Genomic DNA, 21,468 nt, shown 5'->3' on the forward strand with positions numbered 1-21,468 from the left:
AGTATTAATTGACATGCTGCACAGAGGGCGAGATGACCCAGTTTGGGGGGTTATGCGACAATGTAACCACTTTTGGGGTTTTCTATAACGACAGGATGGACCAAAAGAGATGGGGAGTAAGAGATTTTGTCAACAAATGCTAATTGAGCACCTGTCATGGACAAAGCTAGTGCTGAAAGTGTTGATGTAATAATCCTTTTTAATCTTCAAAACACTTTCAAATATAGGGTGTTAGAGGCTCTGTTTCAGACCACGCACTTAGTACCTGGCCTGTCTCCTCAACAGGGTGGCGGTACTGCACAAAGCATCTCTTGCATAACTTTGTCAAAACTAAATAACACATAAAGCGGCAGCAGTGCTGCCTGGCACATAGTAAAAGCCCCGAAAATATTCGGTGCTGTCCTTTCCATTTGCCAGGCACGGTGATGGTCACTGAGATGGTGACCGAAAAACACATGCTTAAATTAACCCAAGAACCCAACTGCACCCGAGGAAGCCCTGCGTTCTAGCTCTTAGTCTTTTCCAGGATCAGAACGCACTCCCCAGGAATCCGGCGCCTGGCCCGTCTGCCAGAGCTGCTGGGGGCGGGGCGCTGGGTGGGGCGGGGTTATGCGAGGGGGCGGGGCGCTGGAGCGGCGCTGCGCGGGCGGACGCCGAGACCGGGCCTGGGAGGCGACGCGAGTGAGAACGTCGGAGGACGGGCGTGGCGGGAAGGGGCGTGGCCAGAGAGGTCGGGGCGGAGCCGGGAGCGCGGAGAGGGCACAGGCGGATACCGTCGCTTGTTCCGTCAGACAGAGAGTGACCGGACGCCCGAGCCATGGTCGCGGCGCTGAGCTCTCTAGCGGCCGCCCTCGGGGCAGGGCTCCATCCCAAGACTCTGCTGCTGGGGGCCGTCGCCTTTCTGTTCTTTGCCTACTTCCTCAAAACGCGACGTCCCAAGAACTACCCGCCCGGGCCCTGGCGCCTGCCTTTCCTGGGCAACCTCTTTACTTTGGACATGGAGAAGTCGCACCTGCAGCTTCAGCAGGTAGGAGCGGGCGATGGTGTCCGACTGGTCCTGTCCCAGCCCATGCTCTGCAGGATGACGGACATTCCGGAGGCTGGGGGCGGGAGGTCGTGCGGCTCTGTGGCCGGTGTTGAAAACCTGGTAAATCTGCTTCCACAGCTGCGTTTTCCTCACTTGTCCGTTGGCCTGACCCCATCCGACCTTTCTACAGGTGGGCTGTTAGGAATTTTTTACTGTTTAAGTGTGCTAGAGGCACGTTATGTTCCTCGACTCATTTAATTTTGTATTACCTTGTTAAACATAACTGGGGGCCGGCGCCGCGGCTCACTAGGCTAATCCTCCGCCTAGCGGCGCCAGCACACCGGGTTCTAGTCCCGGTCGGGGCGCCGGATTCTGTCCCGGTTGCCCCTCTTCCAGGCCAGCCCTCTGCTGTGGCCCGGGAGTGCAGTGGAGGATGGCCCAGGTGCTTGGGCCCTGCACCCCATGGGAGACCAGGAAAAGCACCTGGCTCCTGGCTCCTGCCATCGGATCGGTGCGGTGCGGTGCGCCGGCCGCAGCGCGCCGGCCGCGGCGGCCATTGGAGGGTGAACCAACGGCAAAAGGAAGACCTTTCTCTCTGTCTCTCTCTCTCACTGTCCACTCTGCCTGTCAAAAAAAAAAAAAATTAAAAAAAAAAAAAAAACATAACTGGGACATCTCTTTTATACCATGATTATCTTATCCTCTTTTATATTATTTTCCTTTAAAAAAAAATGCTGTACTTGCCTTCTCTTATATGTGCAATGGTGACACCACTACCTGAATCCTCATCTCACCTGGCTGCCTCCCACCACCGCCCTGAGCCCCTCAGCTTCAGCCTGCCCCACCCGCCTCTGCAGAGCCCTCACTGAAGTGATGACTTAGAGAGCTCCTTCCTCTGCTTAAATGTTCTCAGTCCCTCACCGGGGACACTTCTTAACCCCTCTTTCTAATCATGCCCTCCTCAGGCTGCCTCACCTGATAACCCTGAATTCTTTAAAGTTCTCCCAGACATCACCTTCTCAAAAATCCTCAGCTGGTGTCCTTGCCACTCAGCACAGGTATCTTGCTGAGAAACAGCGCTGCGACAAGTGGTCATGACATTAAATAAAATGTCCATCATTAACATGGCTTGTAGTCCACGACAAACACTAATTTCCTTTTCCCCACGAATGCCCAGAGTGCTTTGAACATGGCCATGGAGCAGGCATTAGGCACAGCCAGTGAGACATGGCTTGAGACAGGCACCTACTATATCAGAGTGCCCATTCAAGACCCGGCTCCTCAGCTTTCTGCTGATTGACACCCAGGAGGCAGCAGGTGATGGCTCAGGTATCTGGCTCTCTGACACCAACAGGGGAGATGCAAATGAAATTCCAGGCCTCTGGCTTCAGCCTCATCCAGTCCTGACTGTTGCAGGCATTTGAGATGTGAACCGTCTCTCCTTCTCTGTCTCTCTACCTTTCAAATAAAGTGAAATTAAATAATTAAAATTTTAAAAAATAATAAACACATGCCAGTGTACCCAAGAACACATGGACAAGGTTTTATCGTTCTACAGGAGAAACACCAAACTGGTAACACTAAGTGGCACGCTAGTCACAGAATTTTAAAGCTGGGCTCCTAAACCTGTGCCTTTGTTTAAGGAATGTGTAATTTCCAAGTATTTGAACATTTTCCTTTTATCCTTTGATTAATGAGTTCTAGTTTGGTTTCAATATGTTCAGAGGACGTGCTCTGTGTGATTTCAATTCTTTTAAAGCATGAGGTCTATGTAATGAGGCAAGATGTAGTCTACCATGATAAATGTGCCGTGCATACTGTAAAAAAATGTGTATTCTACTGTTGGAGAGCGGCATGTTCTATATATATCAATCAGATCTTATTGGGCAATGGTAGTCAGCTCTTAACTTGCCAGCTTCATATCTGCAGAATCTATCAGTTGTTCAGAGAGGCATGTTGACACCTCCATTTGTGTTTCTCCATTTCTCCCTTCAGTTTTGGTAGTGTTTCCTTTATGTATTTGGAAATTCTGTTTTTGTGCATAGTATATATCTAAGATTGTCATATCTTCTTGGTGAAATGACCTTTATATCCTCTGTACTTTGGTCGTTTTATTTTCCTGAACATCTGGTAGACAGTTGTTTATCAACTCATTTTTAATTAGTATCTCTTGTTCTGGTCATCCACCAGCACCGTCATGTATGTGTGTGGCCCGTGGGAAGGGGGAAAGAAGGTAGCTCCCACTGAAGGATGTGACGCAGAAGATGCACACATAACCACTGTTTACATCCCACTGGCCACATCTAGAGAGTCTCGAAAATGTGAGTAGGAAGTCATGTCGCCAGTAGCAAGAGAAGGAGAATATCTTCAGCTTTTCTGTTGAGAGTAAGACCAGCAGAATGTGTTGAATAGAGCCCAGATCTTATGCCTACTCACTAGCTATGTGATGAAACTCCATGCCTCTTTTTTTCTGAAAACTAGGAATATTTTATAAGATTATGATAAGACTGAAATATATCAATGACTATAAAATGAATGTCAGAATTCCCAGGACATAGTTGAAACTTCTGTATTTTCTTCTCCTCTCCTTTCTTCAAAAGCTTTTACAGCAAATTCAGGGAAAGCCAGTGGTATGCCAGGCTTCATTTATCTGACCTGGTACTGATGTGCTCTGTGAACCCACTATGGTCTCTGCCCCTCCATTCCTTTGTTGATATCATTACTACAGTCTTCTTTCTTTTTGAAAATGTTTTTAAATATTATTTTCATCTACTTGAACAGCAGAGAGACACAGAGAGAAAGGGAGGAAAGAAGGGTGGGGAGAGAATGAGAAGGGGAGGGAAAGGGAGAAGGAGGGAGAGAGAGAGAGGAGAGAGAGTCAGAGAGATATTGACTTTCATCCACTAATTCACTCCCCCCAAATGCCTCCAACATCCAGGGATGGGCCAAGCTTAAGCCAGTAGTCCAGAACTCCATCTGGTCTCCCACATGGGTGTCAGGGTCCAAGCGCTTGACTCGTCATCTTTTGCCTTTTGGGATGCATTAGCAGGAAGCTGGATCAGTAGGGGAGGAGCCAGTACTCTAACCAGCACTCTGATATGGGATGGGGCTTTGCAAGTGGCAGCTTAACCAGCTGCACCACGACACTCAACTGTAGTGCTCTCTTTCTAAAATATACTCACTGAACTATCAGTAAGAATAATTTTATAACTAGTCTTAGTATTATGATTCCTTATCACAACAATCCTCAAGCTGATAACTAGGAATATTCCTCATTTTATAGATCTAGGAAATAAGACGCAGAACATTTAACTGTTTGCCAGAAATAACAGAAAATTCGAAGCAGAACCTGTGCCTCCAGTATCCAGTTTCTTAAACACTCACTTCTGTCACCTCTGCACCCTCACATATCTTCAGACCTCTGAATGCAAATCAAACAAGTGGCTGGCATTAAGACTCTTCTCAGTCTGGCCCGCGTTACCTTACCAACTTTGCCTGGCATTGTGCTTGTCCACTGGGGAGATACATTTTCCAAGAACCTGTGCCAGCCACTGGTCTTCCTGGGGCTCCTAACTGTCCCCATTAGACAGTTTGCTGTACAGGATGGTCATCATAAGGGTTGATTATTGATCTGTATGTTATATGGTTGTTGATAGTGAGCTTTTTTTTTTTATTTGACATGTAGAGTTATAGATAGTGAGAGAGAGACAGAGAGAAAGGTCTTCCTTCCGTTGGCTCACTCCCCTAAGGGTTGCTATGCCTGGCACTGTGCCGATCCGAAGCCAGGAAGGAACCAGGTGCTTCCTACTGGTCTCCCATGCTTAGGAGCCCAAGCTCTTGGACCATCCTCCACTGCCCTCCTGGACCACAGCAGAGAGCTGGACTGTAAGAGGAGCAACTGGGACTAGTACCCAGCACCCCAACCGGCACTAGAACCTGGTGTGCCGGCACCATAGGCGGAGTGTTAGCCAAATGAGCCACGGCGCTGGCCAGTTGTGAGCTTCTTGAAGTAAAGCACTTGTTGAATCCCCCAGCACCTAGCCTTGACCTACCTACCACATGGTCAGTGCTTTTTAATTAATGTGCCCTATACTCTGGTCAGATTGTAGCCTCTTATCCCCAAACAGCCACATTTTCCTGCCTGTGCACCTGCATATGCTGTGTCTGCAACCTAAAATTCCCTGGCCTTTATATGACGTATCTTCTGCTGGCACCCTGCCCATCATTTAAGATCTGACTCAATTAATATTTCTTCCTAGAAGTTTTTCATTGGTATCTGAAGTGGAAATTCACCTCTCTTACCATAGCTCCTTTACTTTTTACCAACAGTATGGCATATGTCATCTTATGCTACACATTACAATTGTTTTTCTGCACAGCTGGCCTCTCTAAAGGGACTTTGACACTAGGAAAGCAGCATACCCCCACTGCTGTTTGTCTTGCCTCTGTGTGGATCATAACAATGCCAGAAAATGGCTAGCAACTCTTGAGCACCTCATAAAATCTTATTGAATTGAGCTTGAATCTGATTACTGCAGACTGTTCTCAGAAATTAGCATGGCCCAAGAGCTAACTGTGAGACCATTATTCTTAGACCATACACAGTTATATGTATTCACGTGTACAGGATTTTACTGGAGAGCAGATCCATGACACACACCAGGTTTTCAAATATTCTATAACTCAGAAAAAATGAAGACTCTCTAATTGGATGGAAATGCTTTTTAACTATAAAAGTAACAAATACACATTGGGACAACAATTTATGATACAGATTAACAAGACAGTGAGATAGAGATGGAGTGAGAGCAAGAAAGAAAATCTTACTCCTCCTTGTGTGTGACCTGCCATCAACACACTTGCACGCACACACTCACACCCTCACATTCACACACAAACCAAGCAGTACCTCTACAGGACCTTGGTATATATTTTTCCTGATTTGCATGTAATGCAAATAAAATTTCATTTGTAATTTTTTATTAAAGATTCTATGTATCAATAAAAACTGAACACCCCAATACAGAAATGTTTGAAGTACAGAAACAAGTGATATTTTAAAATGCAAATACAAATTGAGGAGAAGATGTTAGACCTTAGGGGATACAGAAGCATGCACCTTTTCTGTGCTCATGATGAGTCACCCAGACACAGCTCAGTGTGGGGAAGCCAGGAAACAGACCTCCCTGCTGCTGGTGGGAATGTGAATGGTAGTCTTTCCCTACCCTCCCTTTCTGTCTTCATTCTATGGGTTCTTAGATTTAAGAATTTAGAATAAATAGAATCACTCCCAACTTTTTTTAAAGATTTATTTATTTACTTGCAGTGCAAACTCTTCTGTCAATATCTCTTGATCATCATGATTTAACCTCTTGTTTCATTAAACTCACTTCTAATTTTTCTTTATAATAAACATTTATTTTGTCTGTCTTATTTTGCCATCACTTTTAATGCTAAATGTTACATTTGGAATATTTTTTCATTTTATTTTTTAAGATTTATTTATTTATTTGGAAGGCAAAGTTACACAGAAAGAGAAGGAGAGGCAGAGAGAGAAAGAGAGATCTTCTATGCACTGGTTCACTCCCCAACTGGCCACAATGGCTGGAGCTGTGCCGATCTGAAGCCAGGAGCTTCTTCCAAGACTCCCACATGGGTGCAGGGGCCCAAGGACTTGGGCCATCTTCTACTGCTTTCCCAGGCTGTAGCAGAGAGCTGGATAGGAAGTGGAGCAACCTGGACTTGAACCATTGCCCATATGAGATGACGGCACTATAGGCAGCAGCTTCACCTGCTACACCACAGCACTGGCCCCTAATTTTATTTTATTTATTTGAGGGGGAGAAAAAGAGAGAAAGTGAAGGAGTGTGAGATCTCTCATCTATTGGTTGATTCTCCAATTGCCCACAACAGTTCAGGTTGAGCCAGGTCAAAGCCAGTAGCTGGCAACTCAATCCAGTCTACCACATGGGTGGCAGAGACACAACTATTTAAGCCATCACCTAATAGGTCCTAGAATGTAGATTAGCAGGAAGCTGGAATTGGGAGCAGAGCTGAGACTCAAACCCAGACATGTGATATGGGATGTGGGTGTCCCTAGTAGTGTCTTAACCATTAGGCCAATTGCCTGCACCTACATTTGCAGTTTTTATTCCTAATGTTAAATTTTCTGCTTCCTGTTGCTTTTGTTTGCCTTTTTATAGTTTATGTTTCAACCCTTTTGTCTTTTTCTATTTTCATTTCTGATGTTAAGCCTGTCTTAGCTTTATGAGCCATTTTATTTTTATGTCCTTTTTGTTTCCTTACCCTCTGTCTTTCTTCTTTTTTTTTTTTTTTATCTTTTATTTAATGAATATAAATTTCCGAAGTACGACTCATGGGTTACAATGGCTTTCCCCCCCATACCGTCCCTCCCACCCACAACCCTCCCCTTTCCCACTCCCTCTCCCCTTCCATTCACATCAAGATTCATTTTCGATTATCTTAATATACAGAAGATCAGCTTAGTATACCTTAAGTAAGGATTTCAACAGTTTGTTCCCACACAGAAACATAAAGTGAAAAATAATAGATGACTTTTTTTTTAAATGATGATGAAATCAGATCAGACCTATTGTCATGTTTAATCCCAGTGAGAGTCAAGTTGGGAATTGATAATTTCTTTTTCTTTTTTTTTTTTTTTACAGAAGATCAGTTTAGTGTACATTAAGTAAAGATTTCAATCGTTTGCACCCCCATAGAAACACAAAGTGAAATATACTGTTTGAGTACTCGTTATAGCATTAAGCCTCAGTGTACAGCACATTAAGGACAGAGATCCTACATGAGGAGTAAGTGCACAGTGACTCCTGTTGTTGACTTTACCAATTGACACTCCTGTTTATGGCATCAATAATCTCCCTATGCACCAGTCATGAGTTTCCAAGGCTATGGAAGCCCCTTGAGTTCTCCGACTCTTATCTTGTTTAGACAAGGTCATAGTCAAAGTGGAGGTTCTCTCCTCCCTTCAGAGAAAGGCACCTCCCTCTTTGAAGACCTGTTCTTTCCACTGGGATCTCACTCACAGAGATCTTTTTGCCAGAGTGTCTTGGCCTTCCATGCCTGAAATACTCTCATGGGCTTTTCAGCCAGATCCGAGTGCCTTTAGGGCTGATTCTGAGGCCAGAGTGCTATTTAGGACATCCGCCATTCTATGAGTCTACTGAGTATCTCACTTCCCATGTTGGATCACTCTCCCCTTTATTTATTCTATCGGTTAGTGTTAGCAGACACTAGACTTGTTTATGTGCTCCCTTTGACTCTTAGTCCTTTCATTATGATCAATTGTGAACTGAAATTGATCACTTGGAATAGTGAGATGGCATTGGCACATGCCACCTTGATGGGATTGAATTGGAATCCCCTGGTATGTTTCCAACTCTACCAATTGGGGCAAGTCAGCCCGAGCATGCCCCAAATTATACATCTCTTCCCTCTCTTATTCCCACTTTTATGTTTAACAGGGATCACATTTCAGTTAATTTTCAACACTTAAGAATAACTGTGTGATAATTACAGAATTAAACCAGTCATATTAAGTAGAACAGACAAAAAAAAAAAATACTATGAGGGAAAATGTATTAAGTTGTCCATTAGCAGTCAGGGCTATGCTGATCAAGTCACCATTTCTCATAATGTCTGAGAAGTGTATTGTGCATTACAAAGAGCTCTCAGTTGCCCTCTGGATCATTTACTCTTTGTAAAGTTATTGGCACAGTGATGAGGTTCATTTTAAGCATTGTTAGATATCACCATAATCAATACTGGGAGGTTATTTGACTTATCCATGTTTATACAATGATGAAACCATAAAGTCTTGATCCAATTCTGTTGAATTAGAAAAATACATAGAGGGCTGGTAGAGACAGAATGCTAAAATTCATTGTAACTGAGATTTTCAGCTGTTCCAAAAACTTCTTTATTGAATATTTGAAGTTAGTCCAGAAATCCTTCTTGTAAAGCCCAAAAAGTTCACCAAGGCATTCAACAAGATGAAATCAAAGAATTCGCTTGATCTGTATGGACCCATTACTGCCATTTCTTGGAAGCAATACTTGTACTTTAGAGGCAAACTGGCTTGAGATTGAAACTTGGTTCTGCCCTTTGTAGCAAGACAGGGACACACCATGCTAGAAATGAATATTTAATGGGAGACTCTGGGCCAGAAGAACAGAGGAAGTATTCAGTTCAGGCTTGATCTTTAATCTGGGAGCAAGGTGATAGGATGAGACTGAATCCATTATGTATGCTTTGATTGAGTAGGGGTGGGACTATAGGACTGGGACTCAGAGTGACATAGTAACCAGTGAGTGCATGCTGGTGGAGATGGGAGAGAGGGACCACAGACACCTGGAAGAATGGGACCCTCTTGTTTCATATTAGTGCCTGCAGCTAGACACAGTCTGGGCAGACAAAAGGCAAGTTGGGAAGGACTTTGATGAGTGGCCATATACTATCAGTATTCAACCAATATTTGCACTTACTGGCACAGCCGTGCCATGTCCATGCATGGACATATTCACCCAATTCCCCAAAGTCCCTCACTCGCTTCTACCTCTCATTCCCACTAAACACTGAGGCCCTGGAGCCATCGCAGGTTCATGTCTTTGTCCTCTGGTCTTACATAATACCTGGCAGATTCCTTCAACTGCCCAATAGCTTTGTCACCTTGACTACAAAACTTCAGCTGTAACCCATTTTGCTTTTCTGAAAGACAAGAATGTCCTTACAACTACAGAGGGGTTGTGAGATGAATGAGATAAAACACGAGAAGGGCTTCACTGAGCAGCCCGTGAACATGGCTGGCTGTGAACATGAGCGTCTTCCTCTGGCTCCTCAGTGTGCTCTTGGCCTGTGTTGCTACCAGCAAGAATCCACGTCTGTTTGTACACAGAGCTCATTCATCCCCTGGAGACTCGCTGGGTGGCTGTGTGCCTGGAACCAGAAAACAAAGTACCTTTCATATCATCACTTTCTTTCTGCCTCACAGAACCCTTCAAGGGAGAAATAATTTTCTCCCTTTTATAGTCAGGGGGCTGAGTCTCAAAATGTGAAGCAACATTCTAAAAGCCCACACCTAGTGAACTACTGAGCCAGAATTTCATATAACTCAGAGATAGAATGCTTTTCTCCATACCTGACCCTGCCCTGTAGTGCACTTTATATTCACTAGCACATGTTGAGGAATGGGACGTTGTCTTCTACCATCTTCTACTCAAACAGAAATTACGGTTTACGAAGAAGCCCGCACTTTCTATACCAGACTGATATGAATCATGTCTCAGCTCCTAGGTAGGTCACACATGCTGTACTCTCTGCCTTTACTAGACTAAAGGCTACTTAAAGATAAAGACCTTGTTTATTTTATGACAGTTACATCTTCGTGCCTTGTTCTAGGAACACATGGTGGATGTACACTCTATTCATATTGATTGAATGTAGGAATGAAATGTTTTATAATGGAACTTCCAATCTTAAAGTGAATTGAATCTGAGTTTAGCTGAGAGGAGGAGAAAAGGAGATAGTGAAATGGACACTATGAGAAACAGTGACTTGATTAGCTCTTGTCCTGACTGTTGATGTACAATGTAATACTTTATCCATTTTAGTATTTTCTCTTTGTTTTGTTCTAGTACTATTGGTTGAACTCTGTGATTAACACACATTCTTAGGTGTTTAAATTTTAACTAAAAAGTAATCCCTGTTAAATATAAGAGTGGGAATAAGAGAGGGAGGAGATGTACAATTTGGGACATGCTCAGTCGGACTTGCCCCAAATGGTGGAGTTAGAATCATGCCAAGGGATCCCAATACAATCCCATCAAGGTGGCATGTACCAATGCCATCTCACTAGTCCAAGTGATCAATTTCAGTTCACAATTGATCACACTGATAGGTCTAAGAGTCAAAGGGATCACACAAACAAGACTAGTGTCTGCTAATACTAGCTGATAGAATCAAAAAGGGAGAGAACGATCCATCATGGGAAGCGGATACACAGCAGACTCATAGAATGGCAGATGTCCTAAATAGCACTCTGGCCTCAGAATCAGCCTTTAAGGCATTCGGATATGGCTGAAGAGCCCATGAGAGTATTTTAGGCATGGAAAGCCAAGATACCCTGGAAAAAAAAAAAAAAAAAAAAAAAGAAGACCTAAATGAAAGATCTCTGCGAGTGAGATCCCAGTGGAAAGAACAGGGCCATCAAAGAAGGAGGTACCTTTCTCTGAAGGGAGGAGAGAACTTCCACTTTGACTATGACCCTGTCAGGATAAGATTGACGTCGGCGAACTCAAAAGGCTTCCATAGCCTTGGCAACTCATGGACTAGAGCCTAGGGAGATTACTGACGCCATAAACAAGAGTGTCAAATTGTTAAGTCAACAACAGGAGTCACTGTGTACTTACTTCTCATGTGGGATCTGTCCTTAGTGTGTTGTCCAATATGAAATAATGCTGTAACTAGTACTGAAACAGTCTTTTACACTTTGTGTTTCTGTGTGGGTGCAAACTGATGAAATCTTTTCTTAATATATACTAAATCGATCTTCTGTATATAAAGATAATTGAATCTTGATGTGAATGGAATGGGAGAGGGAGCGGGAGATGGGAAGGATGTGAGTGGGAGGGAAATTATGGGGGGGGAGCCATTGTAATCCATTAACTGTACTTTGGAAATTTATATTTACTAAATAAAAAATAAATTTAATAAAAAAGAAAAAAAGAAAGAAATGGAGATAGAATCCTTCCCCTCAGACTCAGCCAGGTGCACACACAGATACAGACTCCCCTTGTTAAGAGCCCTTCAGCCACTCACACCCCATCTCTTCCTGGATACAGACATGTGCACATTTAACTGTGACTGTGTAACTATTTTTCAGTTTGTGAAGAAATATGGGAACCTCTTTTGCCTGGATTTGGCTGGCAAGTCTATTGTCATTGTAACTGGATTGCCCTTAATCAAAGAAGTCCTTGTCCACATGGACCAAAACTTCATTAACCGCCCTGTGCCCCCTATCCGGGAACGTTCCTTCAAGAAAAATGGTAAGATTTTGACCAATGTAACGTGGGTGTTTGATATTCTTATGGTCTGTTAAAAAGGCCTCTGTGACTATAATGTTCTACACTTGATTTTAGCCAAAAGGCCGAGAAGCGATCTGTGACTATAATGTTCTGATACTGCCAGAAATCAGCCTTCTTAGCAAATTTCTGCTGTGAAAAGAAGTTGGATGCCCACATTTCCTGACTGAAAGCAGCTCAGAAGAGGATTTGGCAGGGTCAACCATCAGAGAAGATGGGAGGAGCCATATGTTTTGCACAAACTCTCTCAGGATGCTTTGATGATGACGTCATCATATAACTTAGTTGCAACAGAGGAGCAGGCAATGCCTTTCTCTTTCTTGTTTTCTCATTCCAAACCTCTTCCCTTAGACAATGGATGTGGATCTGCTTCCTCCTGCTTTGCCTCCTCCTGGTTCTGGTTCCTTATTCACTACCATTATGGCCGTGCCACAAAGGGTCAAGCCTTCCTGTCGATATTAGAACAGATTGGCTTGAATACTTAAAATTAGCATTAAATAAAGACTTAATAATCAAAGTGAAAATCTCAAATCTATTATTCTATCAAAGAAGCATGTTTAGATGCTTACCACTTCTTCTCTGAAATAGTTCATCAATTAATACTACATCCATTCACAGTGAAGCACAGTGCCAGGCATGAGTGATGTAGCAGTGAGTAGGGAGGCAGGTGCTGCGGCATGATGGATTATGCCACAATTTGGGATGCCCACATTCCATTTTACAGTCAGTTAGAGTCCCAGATACTTTGCTGCCTGCTAATGCATCTGGGAAAGCAGCAGGTAAAGGATCAAGTACTCAGGTCTCTGCCACCCATGTGGAAACTCAGATGAAGTTCCTGGCTTCTGGCTTTGGACCGGCCCATCTTCAGCTGTTACAGGAAGCTGAGGGGTAGACCAGCAGATAGAAGATCTCTCTCTGATCTCTTTTGCCCTCTTCCAAACCAATAAAGATTAATTAATTGTAAAAATATAGAGAGAGGGGCTGGTACTGTGGCATAGTGGGTAGAGCTGCCACCAGCAGTGCCATCATCCCATATGGGTGCCAGTTTGAGTACCAGCTGCCCCACTTCTGATCCAGCTCTCTGCTATGGCCTGGGAAAGCAGTAGAAGATGTCCCAAGTCCTTGGGCCCCTGCACCCATGTGGGAGACCCGGAAGAAGCTCCTGGCTCCTGGCTTTGGCTTGGCACAGCTTCGTCCATTACGGCCAATTGGGGAGTGAACCAGCAGATGGAAGACCTCTCTTTCTCTCTGCCTCTCTGTCTCTCTGTGTGTAACTCTGACTTTCAAGTAAATAAATAAATCTTTAAAAAAAAAATGTGTGGTGAAAGGATGATATTTTCCTTCTATATTTAAAACCATTCAGAACCTCCATTGTCATTAGATTAAAAACCAACATCCTTAACAAGGATTTACATGAACAACTCCTGATCAAGCTTTATTTCCATTTCATTATCTTCTTTTAACTCCTGTACTTACCACATTGGAAACTTTTTAGTTCCTCAAATTCATTGTCCTTCTTATTTTTCACATCTGATTCCCCCTGTCTGACTATTTCTTCACTTTATTCCATGAATGGACACTCACTCACATTAGCTTTTATTTAATCCCAGGACTACATTGGTGAGGTGTTGTGTGGAAAACGTAATGAATTAGCCATTGAGTTAGAAATACCAGTACAGGCCGGCGCCGCGGCTCACTAGGCTAATCCTCCACCTTGCGGTGCCGGCACACCGGGTTCTAGTCCCAGTCGGGGCGCCGGATTCTGTCCCGGTTGCCCCTCTTCCAGGCCAGCCCTCTGCTGTGGCCAGGGAGTGCAGTGGAGGATGGCCCAGGTGCTTGGGCCCTGAACCCCATGGGAGACCAGGATAACTCCCTGGCTCCTGCCATCGGATCAGCGCGGTGCGCCCGCCGCAGCGCGCCCGCCGCGGCGGCCATTGGAGGGTGAACCAACGGCAAAGGAAGACCTTTCTCTCTGTCTCTCTCTCTCACTGTCCACTCTGCCTGTCAAAAAATAAAAAATAAAAAAATAAAAATAAAAAAAAGAAATGCCAGTACAAGGCTCAGCATTGTGACAAAGTGGGTAAAACTACCATGTTCAGCACTGGCATCTCATTGGATGCCTGTTCAAGACCTAGCTGGCCACTTCCAGTCCAGCTCCCTGCTGATGGCCTGGGAAAGCAGTCGAAGATGGTGTAAGTCCTTGGGCTACTGCACATATGTGGGAGGCTGGGAGGAAATTCCTGGCTCCTGGACTCAGTCTGGCCCAGCTCTGCTGTTAGTCATTTGAGGAGTGAACAAGCAAATGGAAGCTATCTCTCTCTCAGTCTCTCTCTCTCTCTCTCTCTCTTGCTTTCTCCTCATCTCCCTCTTGTGGTTTTGCCTTTCAAATGAATGAAATGGATCTTAAAAAAATTAGAAAAGAAATACCTATACATCAGCAAAGTCAAGCAGTTGGTATATGTATATATTTGTCTGAAGTTTGGGGACAGAAATGGGTGGTGATGACTCCTTTTTTTGTTTGTTTGTTTGCTGTTTTTTTTTGTTTTGTTTTGTTTTGTTTTGTTTTTTTTGACAGAGCTAGACAGTGAGAGAGAGAGAGACAGAGAGAAAGGTCTTCCTTCCATTGGGTCACTCCCCAAATGGCCGCTACGGCCCACACTGCGCTGATCAGAAGCCAGGAGCCAGGTGCTTCCTCCTGGTCTCCCATGGGGTGCAGGGCCCAAGCACTTGGGCCATCCTCCACTGCCTTCCTGGGCCACAGCAGAGAGCTGGACTGGAAGAGGAGCAACCAGGACTAGAACCCAGAGCCCACATGGGATGCCGGCGCCACAGGCAGAGGATTAATTAACCAAGTGAGCCCTGGCGCCGGCCCCAGTGATGACTATTGATAGATGCTATTTCAAATTTTCAGCTGAGATGAGATTTTCCAGAAATGTAGTGTGGGGTGAGAAGAGAAGAGACTTTATACCTAATCTTGAAGAATTCTACCTTTTCAAGATGTTATAGTAGAGATGAACCAGAAAAAGCTATAGAAAGTTGCTGGCAGAGAATTAGGAAGGAAATCTGTAGAGTATGATGTCTCAAGAACTGCTGGAAGGGGTATTTCAAGAAAGAAGTGATTTGTGCTTCTGAAAGGCCAAATAAGATGAGGTGGAAGCAGAGCCATGGCTTTGATGACGAAGAATCCATTTCATTGGGATTGTGGACACCAAAACCATGTATTGAAAGAACTCAGGTGTTCCGAGTTATTCATATAGTCTGGATAAGAATTCTTCGTTAGTTAAGTAACTTGCAAATAATTTATCTCATTCTTTTAGATTGGCTGTGCAGAAGGTTCTAAGTTAGATATTATTATATTTGCCTGGTTTTGCTTTATTTGCCTGTACTTTTGGGTTCTTATTTTAGAAGTTATCACTGGCACCAATGTCTTGAAATGTTTCCTTTACATTTTGTTTTAGCAATTTCGTGGTTTCTGGTCTTTCGCTGAGGTCTTTTATCCATCTTGAGTTGATTTTTATATAGGGTGAGAGGTAAGAAACAGACAAATGACCTGAATAGACAGTTCTCAAAAGAAGAAACACGAATTGCCAACAAATATATGAAAAAATGCTCAACATCACTCCACATCAGGGAAATTAAAATCAAAACCATAATGAGATACCCAGCTTACCCTTTTTAGATTGACTATTATAAAAAAGAGAGTAACAAATTTTGGTAAGGATGTGGAGAAAGTGGAACTCTTAAACACTGTTGGTGGGAATGTATACTAATTAAATCACTGTGGAAAATAGTATGGAGATTTGTTTAAAAATTAAAAATAGACTTGCAATATGTTCCAGCAGTCCCACTACTGGATATATACCAAAAGACATAAACACATTGTATCAAAGAGGTACCTGTTCCACCATGTTTACAGAAGCACTATTCACAATAGCCAAAATATGGAATCAACCAAAATATTCATGAAGATTAATGAATGGGTAAAGAAAATATGGTATATAAACACAATGGAATGCCATTCATCTATAAAAAAGAATGAGATCATGTCATTTGCAGAAAAATGGACAAAACTGGAGGATATCATGTTGAGTTAAATAATCCAGGCCCTGAAAGACAAACACTGAATGTTCTCCCTTACATGTAGGAGCTAATATTTAAAAAACCAAAATCTCAATCTAAACACAGAATGTTGATTACTAGAGGCTGGGAAGGGTGGGAGAGATAAAAAGAATTTGGATTTAAAAATTAGGGAAATCTGGTGTGGCTCATTAATTGTGACAAAGATCCTAATGAGACATTAGTAGGAGAAATGGAGTGCGAGGTATATGGAAACTGTATACCTCATACTTTTTGTTTGGTAAATTTAAACTATTCTGTAATAATGTGTTAAAAGGCAAGAGCTGAGGAGTGCTATGGAAGTGAAGAAATGGAAAGGCATGTGGCATTGCTTGTGATATGAAACAAATGGTGGCCTGCTGAGCACCCCAAGTCTTTTTTTCTCCCCTTTGCCTATGCTGTTCTTTCTGATAGAGCATTCTCTTCTTACTCCCTTGAGTCACTCCTTTACCTTTCAAGGAATAGCGGTGTTACTACCTCTCCTGTAAACCATTTCTTTGACTTCTTAAGACTATGGACTTTGTCTCCTCCATGATGCACTCCTGATATTTAGTATAATAAAAATATGTAACTATACTTTTGTAACTCATAATTCAACCATCCACTTTGGAATCAGCCACACTTGAATTAGAACACCTGGTTAGTTGTTTATTAACTGTGTGACCTAGGAAAGTTTACTTTATCCTTTATCATGTTCCTCAGTTTCTGCATCAGTACAATGGGGAGGATAATTGTACCTATCTGATACAGTTTCCATGAGTACTAAATTACATAGTGCATAAAAAGTACTAAAGTACCTGACATTGCGCACAATCAGATAATGTTAGCTATAGTGCTCATTACTTTGAGATTATTTCTCTGAGTAGTTTTCAAGTGCCTTAATGTCCCTCCTTTCGTCAGTCAGATAAACATCCCTATATTATTTGTCAGATATTTACTTTATAAAATCAGAATACCATAATATTGGCTTCTTGTTCCCAGGATTGATCATGTCCAGTGGCCAGCTATGGAAGGAGCAGAGAAGATTTGCCCTGATGACACTAAGGAACTTTGGTTTAGGAAAGAAGAGCTTAGAGGAACGCATTCAGGAGGAAGCCCGACACCTCACTGAGGCAATGGAAAAGGAAGGCGGTGAGCATTGCCTGGGACAGATGCAGACATTGTAACCTGTGCATTCACTGAACAGACACTTATGAAGTATCTAAATATGATCCTATGCCCAGCACTGTGCCAGGCACCAAAGATAGAGCCCTTCCCTCAAGTTCTAGAATTAAGCACACAGAGATGATTGTTAAACCCATTACTGAATGTAAACATTGGTCTTCAGTTTGATGTTCTAGGTACTGACTGAGTACTTACTGTGTGTGGCACATGTGTAGCGTGCTGTGACCTGAGTCTTATAGTTCTGTGTCAAGTATGTCTTATGGCATACAAAGAAGACTCCCAGTAGAAAACAGAAATGAGCTAATCTGAAGGATACGTCTCTTCCTTCCTCCACCTCCAGGACAGCCTTTTGATGCTCATTTCAAGATCAACAATGCAGTTTCCAACATCATTTGCTCTATCACCTTTGGGGAGCGCTTTGAGTACCACGATGGTCAGTTTCAGGAGCTGTTGAAGTTATTCGATGAAGTCATGTATTTGGAAGCTTCGATGCTGTGCCAGGTAAGGAGGTTACCTTTCCATACTCTGGTTAAGAATATTGAGGCTAATGTCAGACACAGATGGGTTCTTCCTTTTTGTTTTTTGATGCTAAAATGCAGACTTTAAAACAAAAGATTTATTTATATATTTGAAAGGCAAAGTAACCAAAAGAGGGAAAAGCAGAAAGAGAGAGAGGGAGAGGGAGAGCGAGAGGGAGAGAGAGAGAGAGATCTTCCATCTGCTGGTTCACTCCCCAAATGGCTTAAATGATCAGGTCTGGGCCAGGCCAAAGCCTGAAACCAGGAACTCCATCCTGGTCTCTCACATGGGTGACAGGGGCCCAAGTTACTGCCTTTCCAGGCACATTAGCAGGAAGCTGGATCAGAAATACAGTAGCCGATACTTGAACCAGCCCTCTGATATAGAATGCTGGCATTGCAGGCAGCAGCTTAACACATTGTACTTCAATACTGGTTCTTGAAGTACAAAGTTTTAAAATTAGTTTTTGGGACAGGGTTTTGGCTTGGTGGTACTTGCATCCAATATCAAAGTTTCTGAGTTTAAGTTCCAGCTCTCCTTCCAATTCTGTAGGTGAATGCTTAATGACTTCCCATTAAAACTTGCAAAAATTGCCTGCCCATGTTTGATGAGACAAATGAGCAGGAGCATTGTCATGTGGAGAAGGACTCTCTGGGGAAACCCTCCTGGGCATTTCTCTGCTAATGCTTTAGGTAACCTTCTCTAGATGTTATCATTCTTTAATGATCCAGAAAGTCAACAGACAGGATGCTTGGGGCATGACCTTTGCTCTTGACCTGTTGACTTTTGCTTTGACTGAACCACTTCCACCTCTTCATAGCCATTGCTTTGATTGTGCTTTCTCTTCAGGATCATACTGGTAAAGTTTGTTTTCATCTCTGTTACAGTTCTTCAGGATCTTGATCCTACTTCTTAAAAGTTTCCATCTGCTCTTTCCTGCAGATAATCTGGGAGCAATAGTGTGAACATTCATTGAGGAGAAAGTTTGGTCAAGTTTATTTTTCAGTCAAAGCTATGAAAGCAGAACCAGTTGAGATGTCTTGTGGTATTTGCTGTGGTTTCTGCTCTTAATCATTGGTCCTCATCTGTTATGGCCTGAACAAACTTGATTTTTCTAGTCAAATAGACATGGATAGTCTACCAGTACAGACTTCATCTTCAACATTGGCTTATCCTTATTTAAAATGAGTTACCTAATTATAAACTGATGATTTCTTTGGAGCATTGTCCCCCTAAACTTCACAAAGCACCAATGATTTTGCCATTCCACCACCCAAGTATGACTACCAACTAGATTTTTGTTCTTGCTCTAATTTTAGCAGGATCAATGTTGTTCTGAAAGGGGATATGTTCAAACTAATTTCTTATTCTTAGCGCCTCAAGCAAGATCCTGTTATAACTACGTAGTATGAATTTATTATGTTGCCACAAAAATATTTTGACCTCTGTGCAGTTTTTTCATGACATACATTCTCCATGAGTGTTTTGAAAACCCGCAATATTTTGAATGGAAGGCTGATGTGCTTTGCTAGAGAGATGAGGAGCTGAATGAGGAGAAAAGAGGAGTCATGGATGGTTCCAAGGTTTGAGCGTAAGCAAATAAAATATATACACAGAGAAGATTGCATCTATGGTATTAAAAAGTACGAAAGTGGCACTATGTTGTCTCCATGGTTGGTTTGTTTTTCTCAATCAGCTCTACAATATCTTTCCATGGATTATGAAATTCCTTCCTGGAGCTCACCAAACTCTCTTCAGCAACTGGAAAAAACTGGAATTATTTGTCTCTCGTATGCTTGAAAACCACAAGAAAGATTGGAATCCTGCTGAAACAAGAGACTTTATTGATGCTTACCTCAAGGAAATGTCAAAGGTAATGCCTTGGTCAATTTTTTCATTGCTTTAACTAAAATCCCTGAGAGGAGCAACTTCAGAGAGAATAAGGTATATTGTGGCTTAGTTTGCAGGTATGCAGTCTGAGATTTGGATGCCCCATTAGTTTGGACTCTAATGGTGGAATACATGTGGAAGGAGAACTACATGATGACCCAAAGAGCATAGAGAGAAATCAGACCAAATTCAGATTAAATAAGCAGCCCTCTCTCTAGGGGCTGGCACTGTGGCATAGTAAGCTAAGCCCACAAATGTGGTGCTGGCCTCCTATATAGGCACCAATTCATGTCCTGGATGCTCCACTTCTGGCCCAGCTCTCTGCTTATGACCTGGGAAAACAGTGGAAGTTGGCCCAAGTGTTTGGGTCCCTGAACCCGCGTAGGGGACCCGGAAGAAGCTCCTGGCTTCAGGCTTCAGATTGGCCCAGCTCTGGCCATTGCAGCCATTTGGGGACTGAACCAATGGATGAAAAACCTTTCTCTCTGTCTCTCCCTCTCTCTTTTTGTAACTCTACCACTCAAATAAATAAATCTTTTAAAAAAATTAACCAACCTTCTCAAGAAAAGCACCTTCCAAGCACAGGCCCCTAGTAGACTTAAAGACCTCCACTGGACCCTCCTCCTAGACATCACAATTAGATCAGGCCTCCACTCTTCATCCACTAACCATTAACATAAGGCTTTGGGGTGTAAATTGCTGCATGAATTTAGGGAAACAAATCCTGTTCAAACCATAATAGGTAAGGAAATGCCTTGCATTTCCCGCATTTTGTTTCTAAAATGCAAATAAAAATTTTATTTTCCAGTTGCTGCTGTATTAAGTTACTGCAATTTGGTTTAAAATAGCACAAATTGATTTTCTTACACTTCTAAAGATCAGAAGTCCAAAATTAGTTTGGGCAAAAAGCAAGGTATATATAGGCTGGGGCTGCTTCTTTCAGAGGCTCTGGAGAATGGCCATTGCCAGGGCTTCTCCAGCTTCTAGAGGCTGTCTATATGCCATGGCTTATGACCGCTTCTTCCATTCCTGCAGCCAGCGGGGCAGCATCTTCTCTCCCCTCTGATCTCTGCCTGCATCCTTACAACTTTCTCTCTGAATTTGACCCCTTTAGTCCCCTGTTAGAAAACTCTTAGGATTTCTTGGGCCCACTGGGCTAATGTAGAACAATCTCTATCTCTGACTCCTTAATTACATTCCCTTTTGCCATGTCAGGCCACATAAATGGATTCCGGGATCAGGACATGGACGTCTTTATGAGTCATTATTCAGCCTATTAGGGGGAGTAAAATGAGGGGAGGCAGAAAGTGTAAGATAGTGTTAACTCAAGATCAATGAGACAATTAGGAATAAAGAAAGTGGGTTAATGGTGTTTGGTGTGAAACCCTGAGAATTGAAGCCCAGATACCACCTTTTCATCTCCTACTCCCTTCCTTCCACTTACCTCTAAAGAAACTGCACACAAAACGAAAAATAGCAATTGAATCTTGAAGCTCTGTTTTATTATTAGTTGGGCCTCTGCCCAGTTACCTGCCACTAGTCTTGGCTTCCTTTGCAGAACACAAGTAAAGCTAAGTCAGACACAGAGTTTCACCTTAAGTCTTGAACAAAACTTTGGCTTTTCCCTTGCCCCAA

At 42.9% G+C, this 21,468-nt stretch overlaps 1 protein-coding gene across 2 annotated transcripts in view; it reads left to right on the forward strand.

The window, feature by feature from the left end:
- Nucleotides 1-789: 789 nt before the first annotated feature.
- Nucleotides 790-21,468, forward strand: part of CYP2J2 (cytochrome P450 family 2 subfamily J member 2) — a 45,779-nt gene continuing 25,100 nt past the window's right edge. Inside the window, exons 1-5 of one of the 2 annotated variants that reach the window (XM_089336675.1) lie at nucleotides 790-1,027; nucleotides 11,946-12,108; nucleotides 17,242-17,391; nucleotides 17,765-17,925; nucleotides 19,640-19,816. In XM_089336675.1, coding sequence (XP_089192801.1) covers nucleotides 818-1,027; nucleotides 11,946-12,108; nucleotides 17,242-17,391; nucleotides 17,765-17,925; nucleotides 19,640-19,816 — 861 coding nt within the window. In that variant the 5' untranslated portion in view covers nucleotides 790-817. 2 annotated transcript variants of the gene reach the window in all.

This window comes from Oryctolagus cuniculus, chromosome 7 (assembly GCF_051225735.1).
Source record: "Oryctolagus cuniculus isolate XC-2025 breed Fujian yellow rabbit chromosome 7, ASM5122573v1, whole genome shotgun sequence".
NCBI lineage: Eukaryota > Metazoa > Chordata > Mammalia > Lagomorpha > Leporidae > Oryctolagus > Oryctolagus cuniculus.